Source organism: Populus trichocarpa, chromosome 10 (assembly GCF_000002775.5).
Source record: "Populus trichocarpa isolate Nisqually-1 chromosome 10, P.trichocarpa_v4.1, whole genome shotgun sequence".
Taxonomy (NCBI): Eukaryota; Viridiplantae; Streptophyta; class Magnoliopsida; order Malpighiales; family Salicaceae; genus Populus; species Populus trichocarpa.
Genome location: NC_037294.2, coordinates 17,314,119 through 17,327,899, shown reverse-complemented (window position 1 = coordinate 17,327,899; position 13,781 = coordinate 17,314,119). Strand labels below are relative to the sequence as shown.

The following is a 13,781-nucleotide window of genomic DNA, read 5'->3' as shown; positions in this document are numbered from 1 at the left end:
AATATAAATCCTTCTAATTTAAACTCCCTTTTCTTCTTCTAAATATTAATTTATGACCAATGTTGATATTTTTTATAAAGAAATAAATTGGTGTTATATCAACTATGTTATTATAATTAAAAAATTTAAAATTATGTATATAAAATTAATTAATTGTTTTGTGAAAAAATAAGAAAAAAATAATTAATTATTTTTAAAAAATTAATATTGAAAAAATTAAAGAAAAACAAGATAAAGTTAATCGAATGCGTGCCAGGCCTGCACACGTGGGCCTGGTGGTAGCCAGGCCCGTGCTTCTACACTGGACAAGTCGAGCCTTAGACCCTTTTAAAAAAAAAAATTTAAAAAGAATTATGAGAGAGAGAGAGCGGTCTCATGCAGCCTAAATATAGTAGAAACCCAAAAACCGAACTCTCTTCCACTTAATATTGAGGACCTTGTTGTAACACAAATTATGTTCCAAAATATTTTCACAAACTTATAATTTCAATGATCTAAGTATACAAGATTTGCAAACAAAAAATGTTTAAAATTTTAGGTAAATCAAAGCAGCAGCTCACCCTGACGAAAATCCCGAATACCTTCCCTAGGTAACATCCTATTGACTACTCTCTTTCTTCAGATGCAACTTTCAGCCAACTGTCTGTCTGATATTTACCAAAAATAAAAAGATAAAAACTGGGCGTATGATGCCTTTTTTTTGTCCCAGCAACCCAATTTCTCTGTCCTGATTCCTGACTTCCAACCATCAAACATTATTTGCGATGGAAAGGGAAATTGACTCGACAATTTGTTTTTCAGTTGAAGGTATCTTTGTCTCTTTGCATGTAGCCTTTGCCTATTTTCGTAAAGGCTGTTTGTTTGTGGTTGAATACTTCGGCTGAATTTGATTCAAGTCCCTGATTGCAATGGAAATCCGAAATAATCCCCCCAAGAAGAAGCGTTGGTTCATCTATCTTCACCTCCCCTGAAGAGAGTTGATCCTTGGATGATAGTGAGGTAGTTCCAGCTACCTGATGCCTGTCGACCTGTGGATTTCCATATTTTTCAAGGTTGAAGATTTGAAGTCTCTCTTTCATCCACCTTTGTGTTAAATGTTCTACAGTTTTACCCTTGAAAAAAAGCAATGGGTCCCTGAGCATTGCTTCCCAGTTTCCCTGCCCATGTCTTCGGACTCCCACCCAAAGGGAATCAAGCTCCATGTCCGACCAAGCATCTGGCACTTGTTCAATGGTTGCTGGACTGAGAATGGTACTATTGTTCCTCAGAGCAAGCTTTTGTTTCTGTCTTGCACGAAGCTTGGCACTATTTAAAGGAAAAGGTTGTTAAAATATATATATTAACACAATTAAATCACAGCTGTGCTCATTTGAAGTTTAGACTTACTCCTTTTCTTTCAGAGCTTTTCCAGCTTCTGTATATTCAGGCAGCCATGCCTGCTGTAATTCCCTCCCTCCAATATTCTATGTTGACATCATGTCAAGTAAGAGTCAATAAATACTCTTCAACAAATTAGAAATGGCCTGCAGAATGAGTTTTTCACATACCCGCTTGGACTTGTAATGACCCGTTGTTGTTTCCAGCATGACATCCCTGGCAAAAAATTTCCAAAGACATCATCCTATAAGTGAATTCATTGATCTGGCTATCTAATACAAACCTACGCACCTCCTCTTTTTTTAGTTGCTGTCATGACTTTCTTTTGTTAGCACTCCCTCTGTCACACAAAGCATGTCCTGTCCTTTTTCATTTGGTTCCAAAGTATATGTTCAATACCAAATACTCGAAGCATCAATTCTTTTACTTCCCTATTTTGATTCTAACTAAAAACTTGGGTTCAAAGAAGACACTCTTTATGAGAAGAGAGAGATTACAATGCAGTGGTCTTGGTTTTGGTTATAGAGGTGGAAATCTTTCTAAGTTGTGAATTAGCAGAAAAGCAGATTATCTGAAGGAGTGAATTATTCATTACCTCAGAACCAACAGCTTGTCACACTGATTCACATTATCACTTGCTGGACAAATATCATTATTTGTTGCTTGGCCTAGGCATGCCATCATTTCCCCTTGCTCTTCTATTGGTTTTTTGTTGCGGGGCTGATAAAGGACAAACATTTCACTCATAAACAACCAAACAAATAAGACAGCGTATTGACAAAACAAAGATATAATGACACCACAATACAGAATAACATGCGTGTCTGTGTTGGCAGATAAGCATCTATGCAGCCTAGTGAGAACCTTTCATTGTTTCAACAATGCTAAATAAATCAACAGCATGTATTTGAGTTTGATTTCGTGGGGTTCAAATATCAATTATTGGGGGGTTGGATTTCATACTGTCACAAATTTTCACCTACATGGTTATGCAATACCACTCCCATTAAAATTAGACAAGTTCTGAATTCCAACGATTTTGTCTCAAATAGTTGATGTTAACACTTAGTTGCCTTGGAATGATTGATGCAACATACGTACACTTACTGCATTAAGATCTTCACTTTCAGAAAGCCTGTCAGCCTTTTCACCTGACCAAAATTGAATGCCTGAGCCATCAAGCAAACTTGAAGTATTGATAACAGGTTTATCTGCACGATCTCCTTTCACCATTTCAGAAGAATCACAAAACCATGTTGATTTGCTTGGATCAGTATCCGCTCCTTCTCTTATTTCATTTGCTCTAGTACAAGTTTCTGTTCCTTTTTCATCACCATCATGATTGAGAGCATTCTAGAACAGAAAAGGGAAGAAAGGAGCAAAGAAATGAAAAACATACTAGAGGTGATCTAAGATAGCTCGTCTTCTTGCATAATACCTATAAATAAATAAATAAATGACAGATCTAGAAATAGCAATCCACGAAAATATTCACCAGCTGTTCTTTAGTAGGAGCATATTTCTTGGATGTTCTTTCCATTAGATCCCCAGCCTCAGCTAAATCATATAATGATTGCAATGAACCAGCAGGAAGATTCTGCAACACAAGATTCGTACTTAGAAAAAAATGAAGTGGAGAAGAAGAAGAAGAAGAAACAGCAGCTACTTATAAAAGGAAAAGTTAGGAAGAATAACATCATTCTAGCATGTTGTTAATTGTTGAATACATACATAACTTATAGCAACAAATACTTAGGTACCTCCTACAGAATGAAAAATGAGAGTAAATAATGAGAAATTTACATCATAGTGTCACCCCTTCCCTTTTCTCTCCCCTTAATGCCCAAGCCTTTTATTGCAAAACATCTAGGCATTACAATGACAATCTTTAACTATCCATAGTATGAGGTTAGATGAATTCCTTGATCATAGAAGCCAATCCAGACAAAAACCTGCATTATGCTTGAAAAAACATCAAAGGAAAAGGATACCTCATGGGCAAGAGATCCTGACTCTACAGGTGCAGGCAGATCTGATGACAACTCTAGTTTCTTCTTTATGTCTGAAGATAACAAATTATGAGAGAAGGCCTGCTTTGCATTGTTAGATGAGACATTTTCTTTGGAACTTTCAATACATAGCAATTGAGTCGCAGGATCAGCCTCGTTACAGCAGTTTGGACATTGCCAACTTCCAGGGGGGGTACACTTTGAGCATAAACAAATTATAACAAATATCAGTCTTCGTGATAATTAGAACATTGATCAAAGGAAAAGGGAAAACTGAGACATAAAATGTGTATACTTCAAGCGGTGGATTAAGGCACTGAAGGTGATAAGTGCATGGACAGAAGTCACAGCAAAGCAATTCACCACCATTATCGCAGATCACACACTCATAGTAATTCTGAAAACAAAAGGCAGACCAGAGCAGTGGGCATTATTGTGTGAGATAAACAACAAAAGCTAATGCAAATCCCATAAAAATACTTCTAACAAAGCAATTGACACTTTGAGTAGACAACTCTCTTCTTGACATTGCTGCATCAAGCTTATCAAAGACCTAAACTAATCCATCAGCACTAAGTAAAATATTCTATATGCTTCTTGGAATCATCAAGAGCTTTTCCTTCTCTTTTTCTTTCTTTCTTTTGAAAAGAACACGAAAATTAAGAGAAGAATGCCAATTGTTAACAGGAAGAGACCCTAACCAAACAAATACAATTCATGGCTCAGAAAAAAAAATGATAACAGTAGCTCATATACTCTATGCTACATTGGCTTTTATATAACATAACCAACATCAAAACTAATTTAAAGAAAAGAAGAAGACAAACTAGAATTGGAGTCTCAAGAAATTTCTCATAACAAACCAAAGAAAAAGAAAAATCACCCCATCATCTCCTATTGGGCGTGGTGGCAAAATGGAAGTGGTGCTCTCATTTGCATCCCATGAACATGAAGCTAAAGAAACAACCCCGTAAGTGTTTGATTCGCTTCTTCCACATGGACGACTTTTCCTTTTGCGGTTCAAGCCCCCAAAACTGTCAATCATCTTACCTTTTCCAGCTGTTGGAGACATCCTTGAATATGTCTTCTTACAAGGCTTGGCAGAGCAACTAAATCAGAGCAAAGCTCCAAGGAAGTTCTGCATTATTCCCATACATTAAACGACTACAATCACATCAAACAAAAGAAAACAGAATTCAAACATCAATACCTCCTAATCAGTATTGATACTGGTAAAGTAACAATTATGTTAGAAAGGGCAGATCTGGCCATTAGGTTTGCATTTAAGAACTCAAACATTTTTAATCCCATGGACTAGAAATTGGCTTCCACCTTTAGTATATGCTCTTTAAAAGAAATTGCTACTAAAAGCGAGCACAGTCATAACTCAAGCACTACAAAATCTTTTTTTTTTCTTTTCTTTTTGAGCAAACTATTTATTGCCTCAACATTCTACTTAAAAAAAATTGGCAGCAGAGGATGAAAACATGACAACAATACAATTTTTAGCAGAATCAAGAAAACAATAGCATATAAATATTGGGAAAAGTTACATACATAAATGAATTGTGCACTTATGATTTAGAGACAGAGGTTCCCTAAAACTAAAGAAGCCTGGTAATAGAATTCCAAGGAGTGTAGAAATGAGTGGGTGAGAAAATAGGTATACAAAAAGAGAGTTTATAAGGGGAGAGTGTGGGCATATGTAGAGTTTGGAAGGTACTGGTGAGCTGTAGAGGTGACAGTGAGAAGCATGCAATTGAACGAAGAGTGACACATGGCGCTGGCTCAGGAATTTTATATCTTCCTGAGTTATCTCCCTCTTCTTTCCTTGTTTGCTCGTTCTCTCCATTCTTGCTTTCATTAACAAAAGAGAGCCAAACAGGAGGGTGAGAAAGAGTTTTACTTGTTTATTTTTTGAGGAAGAGGTGGAAAGAAAGAGTTTCAGGCTTGATTTTGTAATGGGGAAAAACATTAAAAAAAAATAGAGATTATAAAGGGAGTAATCACAATACAAATTATTGGTCGACATACACTTTATAATGACAGAATAACATTAAAGATATTTAAAGTGAATGTATAAAATAAAGAACATTTTAGCATGATCTTCCATGTGGAAAAACTTTCAAAACTGAGCAAGGATCACAACTGATGCAGAAAAGGAGTAACCGTTTTCTGTTATTCGTTTCTCGTTATCCATGACCGTTAATAGACACGATTTCATTTGATTTGACCATAAACTCACCAACCACATTGCAGATTATTAAATGTAAGGACCATGTGGCTGATAAATATATAATACAAAAGGGTTTCATTGTCATTTTTTTTTGATAAATATATAATGCAAAAGGGTTTCATTGTCATTGTTTTTTGGTCAATTATTTACTCAAACAGACACATTGTAACATGCAATTCTGCTTTCAAAAACGATTGCATATAGTAGGAACAGAGTTACAAAGTCACTAAACCATAAATTAAAGAGAAGTAAAGAAAATCAAATAATCGAAAAAGAGCTTGCCTCAATCAATAATTCTGTTGATGTAACAATTGCATAAGCAAAACTAATTCACTGTATCATGCACTTAGCTTTTGCTAAAATGAATTAACATGTAATTCTGGAATGAGTAGATTTTGCAGGCAACCCTCATTTAAAATATCACCAGACCATAAAATAAATAAATAAATAAATCACATAATTTAGATAAAGTGCTTCTAAAAATAATTACATTACTGCACGCATTCGTTGTATCATGCATTTAACGAAATTAGTTGTCCTTGCTGTTCATACTAGTAATAGTTCTACTTTCACATTTGTATAAGAAAATACCATTTATGTCTATTTGAGATATTAATTGTAGCCAGCTCATAACTTTCTTAGCCAAGTCAGATGGCTAAGAAAAATATACGAACCACTTTTCTGTATTTAGTTTACTAATTTGGAGAAGAGTAGCAGATACGGTCAGATCCAATAATAATCCCAATAGATTTTCTTATTTGAGTTTCCTATTTTGAACATCTGCGGTGATAATTTTGGGCTTGGGTCAATGAGTGGAATTTGGAGTTGCTGGTTTAGATTTTTTTTATAAAAAAAAAAATTAGAGAAAAAAAAAAACCAGAGTGTGATGAAGATGCTTACTATCAGTGTCTTTTCTTGAGCCCCACACATATAGACAGAAATAGTATTTGGTAATTAGAAAATAGACACTGGGTTGCCATGGTGGCACATATAAAGTTACAACATCCACTAAAACCATTTGAAACCATTTGATATAACAAATGCATCTTGCAGGGGAAAAAAATATATTTCCACAGCAGCAAATACTAAAACTATTCTATGGCCATAAAAGCAAGCATATATGATTTGCATGATATATCATACAGGCCACATGATTGCAGTAAGTCATCAATTTTGTTTTGCCTAAGTAGAGGTATCATCAAGGGTTGCTTGTCATGTAATGACTACTGCCTAGATCGCTGGTAAAATCAATTACTCATTGCAAATTGGCACTAGAGCAGGACCTTAGTCTAGGCCCCCATAGCTGTGATGCCTTAGAAGGCCATCTCATAGACTCCCACAATTCATTCACTGAGTTCCAAGAAATCCTAAATTTTCTGACGGGGTGATAAAAAAAATTAGTCCAGAAAGCTAAATTGTCTTTCTTGCTCAATCACTCTGTGCACTCATTTTGAGCGAGGTGACCTTGCTGGGGTTTGCAAAAGCAGTGGCAAAAGAAGAAAAAAGAAAAATGTAAACAACGAACTGTTATCCTACCAAGGGAGTTTGGCTCTTCAGGTCTTAGAAATTTGAGCCCTTCAGCAGCAAGAAATTGTCGGGAGATATTTTGATGACCATGAAGATTAAAAAAACATGCCTTACTGAAACTAATACTGCACATTCTCGGTTCATCTTAGAGAATCCCTCTAACTCACCTGAGCAACATGCTAACCACCAGTCCCACATACTGCACCTAGAAAATCCCAACAGTAACTATCCTTTCTCCAACCAAAGCGGCTGCATGTGTATGCATGCATTTCCACACAAAGTTTTAACATGCTGAGAATTGTTGATTAACTCATGAATCAATTGGCTAAGCAAAACCACATACCACAACATGCTGAGAATTGTTGATTAACTCCACTGGCTGGTCCTTTTCTCCTAGCCATAACATCTCCTATATCTCAAGGATATAACTTCATAAACAAATGAACTCTTGAGAGTTCTTGGAACCACTAGCTTTGTACTACTGGTTATGCTGGCAAAAGTACATCAGAGATGCTCACCGTTCACTATATCATCGGTATTACTGAATACATTTATGTAAGAAAAAAATCACGGACATTCTTTATCTCTATCAATTGGTTTATTCCAAACCACAAGTAGAAAGAGTCACCAAAGCACAATCTGGCATGAATCACTTTATAAGTTACCTACCAATTCAGCCACACAAGAAACAAATCATGGTTAAGATTTCAAGTCCTCACAGTACGAATTATGGTCATCATTGGAGTCACCATCTGTTCTTACTGCAGATACTTGTTCTACGAAAATCATATCAACATCTGTCCTTAATGCTATCCCATAAGAGGAATACTGAACCGTTTGGGACGAAGACCATTAAATTCCACAAACTTTCCATAAACCCTGGTCCTTGCTGCACAGGAATGGTGAATTGCATGAGAATATCTCTAAAAATAGGAATTTGAGACAAATTCCAATCACATTCTAATGTTAATTTCCCACATCCCATGCATCAGAAATTTATTTTCCTGCTGGTGCTCGGGGTATAGGAAATTATTCTCCCATTCAATTGACTTTCATTTTCATCTTATTCTACTGTAAGTGATTTCTTGAGGAATTAAACCACCTTGAAAAAAACAACAAAATCAAGTTTTTTTTGTCAGTTAAGCTTCCAAGCTGGGGAAGAGTAGAATTTGGCTCCCTCTCTTACTAACTCCCATACATCAGCCGTCATTATGTTTCTTCTTCATAAGACAGTATTTACATTAGCTACTTGCAATAATAAAGTGATTCAGCTATTGTGTCAAGGTAAAACATACCATGCAACCAGGGGTATTGCAGACAAAGCACATATTGGTGGGAGACATGGCAGCCACATTCAATGGGCATGTGGCAGGTGGCCATGTCCATCAGCATACAAGGCTAATATGTACAGCAATACTCTAGGATCAAAATATTGCTAAATTAACAACATCAACATTGTTGCTCCAAATTTATATTTATAAGATACTAAACTAAAAGAGGGCCTCTTTAACTGTTCAATTACTGTTACTGAGTGGGTTTTTTTGAGGTTTCATACATTTTTCAGGGTATTTAAGAAGTTAGTCTTTGTATATTGTTTCCTTTATTTCCATGTTTTTTTGCTATATTTACACTTCGATTCTATAGTGTTTTTTTATTGGGAGAGGAGTGAAAATGGACGAGATAAAAGGCGAAAGGAAGGTGTTGGCCACCACATTTTTGGTGAGTTTCCCTATGAAAATGTGTCATTGTATTTCCCTTGGTCATTTAGTTGGTTGATTCCCACCAAAAAACTCATTGGTCCATGAAAAATGGAGATTTAAACCCAAAAACAAATTAGTTTCAAAATTTTGGTTTGAATTTTTGGGGTTTTAAAGTTGATTAAAATGGAATATAAAGTTATTAATGGGTTTGTGGAGGTTGTGGGAATGATTTTGAGGTAAAAATAGTGCAAAAATAGTGATTGGAATGCCATGGCTGACAGAGGAGCTCGGTTTTCTAGTGATCGGGGATTCGTTAGAGCACCTTCAAGGGACAGACATGTCAAGACGACCTCTTCTTTAAAAGTATAAAATAAAGACTACCTCAGCCAGCCAAGGCACATGAACCTAGCTTGCCAAGCTATAACACCTTCGCCTAGCACATGTCGGCCTAGAAACAACTTTTATTTCGTTTCTTTCTTCTTCTTCTTTTCATGATTTGATTTTTTTCTTTTCTTTTTTTTTATTTCCTCAAAATCAACTTTCCCTAAATATAATGAAAAACAATCACTGTTTTTTCGATTCTCCACACAACCTTACAAAAATAATTAATGCCTAGAAACAACTCTTATTTAAAATTCCAAATCAGTATTGAAATCTATCACATATTTTAAATTGTTTGTCACTCGAAAACAAAGAATGTCATAAATGAATTTGCATGACAAATTTGCATTAAATAAAAAAAAAACAAATTATAACAGCTTTATCGATCTTTTTTATTCTACCTCTTTGTGGAATTTATTTTTAATCAAATATTTTTTGTTTCTCACTTATTCATATTTTTAAATAGTTTCTATTTTAGGCAATAATTATACAATCCAAATGTAGTGCAATGAGTAGGTACAATTAAAATATTTGAATCTTAATTCTTTTTAACCTTTATAATTTCTTTGTGGACAATAATTAAAAATATGATAATGTTAAAGAAATTCAGCAACTTCAAATATATGAGTGTATATTTCATGATATGAATTTTAAAATACAATAATATATATAAAAACTAATTTCTTCCAATTACTACTTGTATTATTCTATAACTTTACAAAAACATACATTCCATTAGAGGAAAAACAGTGGTGATTCTAATTTGTAATTTTTTAATGAAAATTTGCCATTCAATTTTTTTTTCTTTTTTTTTGCTTTCTTGAGGAAATTTCCTTTTTAAAAAATTTCATTAAATTTTCTATATCTCTAAATTTTGAAATAAAGTTTTATTCAAATTGATTAGCTTTTCTTTTTTTAATAACAAATTACTTCAATGTATGTGATAAATTATAATACTATATTGAATTTTTAAATAATAGTAACATAATTTTAAACATATATTTAATCTAAAAACTAAAAATATACTACCAACAATTTGTCCTCAATTTTAGGAAAACTTGACTTAAAACAAATAATAAATCATTAAAAAAAACAAAAGTGAAAAGGGTATTGTCCACATATTTATTTACTTCTCTATAAAGAAAAAGGATAAGTCAGCATATTTAACTTACTTCATCTACATATAACAAACTTTTATCAAATTTAATTTAGATAAATTTGAATTTCAATCAGAATTGGTTAGAAAAATAAGAAGTTTTGTAAATGGCATCTCAGTAACCCATGAGACCCTTGTTAGGTATGTGACTAATTGTGTGTCTGGTAATGTGGAATAAGGTGTTTTTTAGATGAAAATACATCAAAATAATTTTTTTTTAATTTTCAATATCGGCACATCAAAAAATCAATTTAATGTTTTTTTAAAGAAAAAAAACAGTTTGAAAAGCACTTTAAAAAATAAGTTCAACCACAAAAACAAACACTCCTATATATATTGCCATATTTATTATGGGTGTAGAATCCTTTCCTTTCATGAAAATTCTTTACTTGGATACCATTATTGGTTTAATTGATTTTTTACTCATTACTAGGTTGGCTTTCAAAGATATTGTGACAAAAGAGCGGATTTGTAGGGATTTAGTTTCTTTTCTTTTATATTAGGTTTCCTTTGAAAAGTTCTCTATTTTCTCTTATAAATACACTGGCAAAGCCTCAAGCACACATGATAAAATCCCATTCATCAGTCCCAAAAACCATATGCATACCCATTTATGATGAAAAGGGAAGGAAAAAAGGAATGGCGTGGGGGGGGGGGGGGGTGCGGTGCAAGAAAATCAGAATACTAGTTCAGGTATTTCTACACTAAAACTGACATTGATGTTTCTTCTTCTATCCATTCTTATTCTTCTTTTATGGGACCAAAAAAGGGGTCTTTGGGGGTGGGGGCGAAACAACTACTATATGAAAGAGAAATTATTGTATATATTCCATAAAACTCACTTTCTAAAATCACTTCCGTGAACTTAAGCATGCATAACCTCTTTTGTCTACGTGATTCATCCTATGCATTTGTCAGATCTTAATATTTCCTACTTCTACATACTTCCATAGGGTGGTAGATATTTAGGAATGAGAATTTGAACCAATAGCATGTTCATCATCAAAGATGAGTGGTCAAAACGAATAATAGAAAATGATGACAGTTGTATGATCACCAGCTAGAAACATCATTACATGAAGTAATGCCCATTAACATGACAAAAAAAAAAAGACCCAGTATGCAGCTTTGGTGGGAAATCATCAAGAATTTCAATTTTTTTTAAGAAAAGAAAAACAATGATATGATGTGATAAAACAAAAAGGAGAAACAACAACAACTGAAAGAAATTCAAACCAAAGCATTGAATGTGAAGCAGAAATCTCATACCGATGCTTAATTTCCCCAGAAACCAAAGCCAAAATAAACCACAAGCTCCAAAATTTCAAAGACCAGATTGGTTGAGATTCCCTGAGAACCATTACTTCCTGATTTAAGAGTCAGTGTAAATCTTCCTTGAAGTCTTGCTCCGAAGTAAACATTCTTGCCTCTTTTGTTATACTATCCACATCTGTTGCTACTCACTGACAGGATCTTCAAACCTCCAAAACCATGAATGTGCAGAGCATCTGCTCCAACTTTTTCCATCAATCTAACAATGTTTCTGAGGAGCTTCTCATGTTAATCCTTTCCAGTAACCCCAGCCAAACTTATTATCATTCCATAACATTGAAGTCCGAAGATGATTATAGCATTCCAGAGTCATTCAATAAAATTCTCTCTAGTGATGCTTTCTCGTCACACCTCCTTGTAAGAGAAGTCTGATTCAATCTCATGCGAGTTATCACGTTCAACCAGACCTTTCTCATCACTGGAAGCTCGACCCATTTGAAGCGGGTTGTGCTGAACCCTTTCTCTCTGACCCAAAGGCAGTTGGACCCCATAGAATGGTGACTTGAACTATGTGTAAGAATAGGGTCTAACATGGTAGTCTCTCTAGCCTTATAAGTACCATGAAGCAATCTCAATGCATCTTAATTACTCCACCTGCCGTATCTTTGTCAAGATCATCCATATACAGTATCTTGCTTCTCCATTTACCAAACTTCTTCTGCTATGAAGCCATTGAAAATTTCATTTCATAAATTCAAGAAAGTGCCAAATAAACTTTCTGTTCCCTGCATATCATTTGGAATTCTTCACTCACATAATTTATTCTCTCCATTGAAAAAGAATCTATATAGCTATCTTCCTCTAAACTGAAGGCAGCTGATACCCGGAAGATGGTAAGGTAGTCCTGGCTCCCAGTTGACCCTTGGATCAATTGCATCCCTAGACATACCAGAAGGCGAGCAGGTTGATCCATGGTTGCCGAATTCTCCAGGGTTGAAGCCTATCTTTCTTCCACCTTTGCGCTAAGTCTTGTGCAGCCCCCAAGTATTGCTTCCTGATTCCCCTGCCCATGTCTTTGGACTCCAATCTGGAGAGAATCAAGCTCCTCTTCTAACCAAGCATCTACCAGGAATGCTATCAACATTGAATAGACAAGAAGTGTAAAGCAGAAGTCTTTCAAGAATTGAAGAATCATGTGTGTCTTCCTCAAGGTACAGAATAGGTATTCTGCAAAGATATAACATTCCAATTTAAGCACTGCTTATTGAGAATAAGACAAAAAATCAGAATCTGGAATTTCCCAGTCCAGGAGGTTGCGATATTTTACATCAGCTACAGAAAGAGTCGAAATGCAAGTGTTGGCAAGGAATATGTATTGAAACATCAGAGTACCAATCTCTTGTGATCTTTCAAGTTGGGTTTTACAGGAAAGAACCTGAAAACAAATCAGGCAACTACAAGACCAGCTGGAAGATTTGTGTGCCCACTTGTAAAAAAAAAATGTAATTCTTACACAACAAAAGTGCAGTTGAAACCACATTGAAGTGCGAATTTCGCACCTTTTTTCTTTCAAAAAAATCGATACCGGTAAATTAAATAGGAAAGTAGATGCTAATAAAAGGCATTATTAACTATTAGGAATTCTGATTTTTGTTTCTTTCTTTCTGTTTTGTTGAGTAAAAATAGTAGTAAAACAAATTCTTTATTTGTTGAGAAAATTAAAAAAAAAATAATTAGCAGAGCAGAAACCAAAATAGAAAATTACGTACCCACAAAAACAACAGCCTGATTCATAAATTAATTAATGATAAAGAATAGCTAGCCCCGAAATTCTGTGCTGAACGCCCTCAAATCAACTCTCTCTCTCTCTCTCTCTCTGGCTTTTATTTTCCTTTTCTTTCTAGCTACAAAGCTTCCGACTTATTTGAGCTTTTTTATCTTAATTTAATTTTATAGTTCGTTCGAGTTTGGGCTTTTCGTAATTAATATTCTGGGCTCTGTGCTTAATATATAAGTTATAGATTGGGCTGCAGCCTACATAGATCCATTTCTTTATGATAATCATAAGATTGTGTTGTTGTTTCGTTTGATCGCTCCTTCACCGGGACTCTTATTTATTCATT

At 34.6% G+C, this 13,781-nt stretch overlaps 1 protein-coding gene across 5 annotated transcripts; it reads right to left on the bottom strand.

The window, feature by feature from the left end:
- Positions 1-389: 389 nt before the first annotated feature.
- Positions 390-13,592, bottom strand: LOC7492956 (protein CHROMATIN REMODELING 4). Of its 5 annotated transcripts, none has more exons than XM_024610345.2 (11): positions 13,428-13,592; positions 11,656-12,885; positions 4,270-8,038; positions 3,682-3,783; positions 3,369-3,584; positions 2,873-2,974; positions 2,479-2,730; positions 1,973-2,097; positions 1,548-1,593; positions 1,387-1,463; positions 390-1,305 (listed from the first exon to the last, which is right to left on the bottom strand). In XM_024610345.2, the coding sequence occupies exons 3-11, from the start codon at positions 4,456-4,458 to the stop codon at positions 798-800; spliced, it is 1,617 nt and encodes a 538-aa protein (XP_024466113.1). In that variant the 5' UTR covers positions 4,459-8,038; positions 11,656-12,885; positions 13,428-13,592; the 3' UTR covers positions 390-797. The 5 variants fall into 5 exon arrangements, with proteins under 5 accessions (XP_024466113.1, XP_024466116.1, XP_024466115.1 ...); XM_024610348.2 differs by having other exon boundaries at positions 2,485-2,730; XM_024610347.2 differs by having other exon boundaries at positions 4,270-4,550.
- Positions 13,593-13,781: the final 189 nt, after the last annotated feature.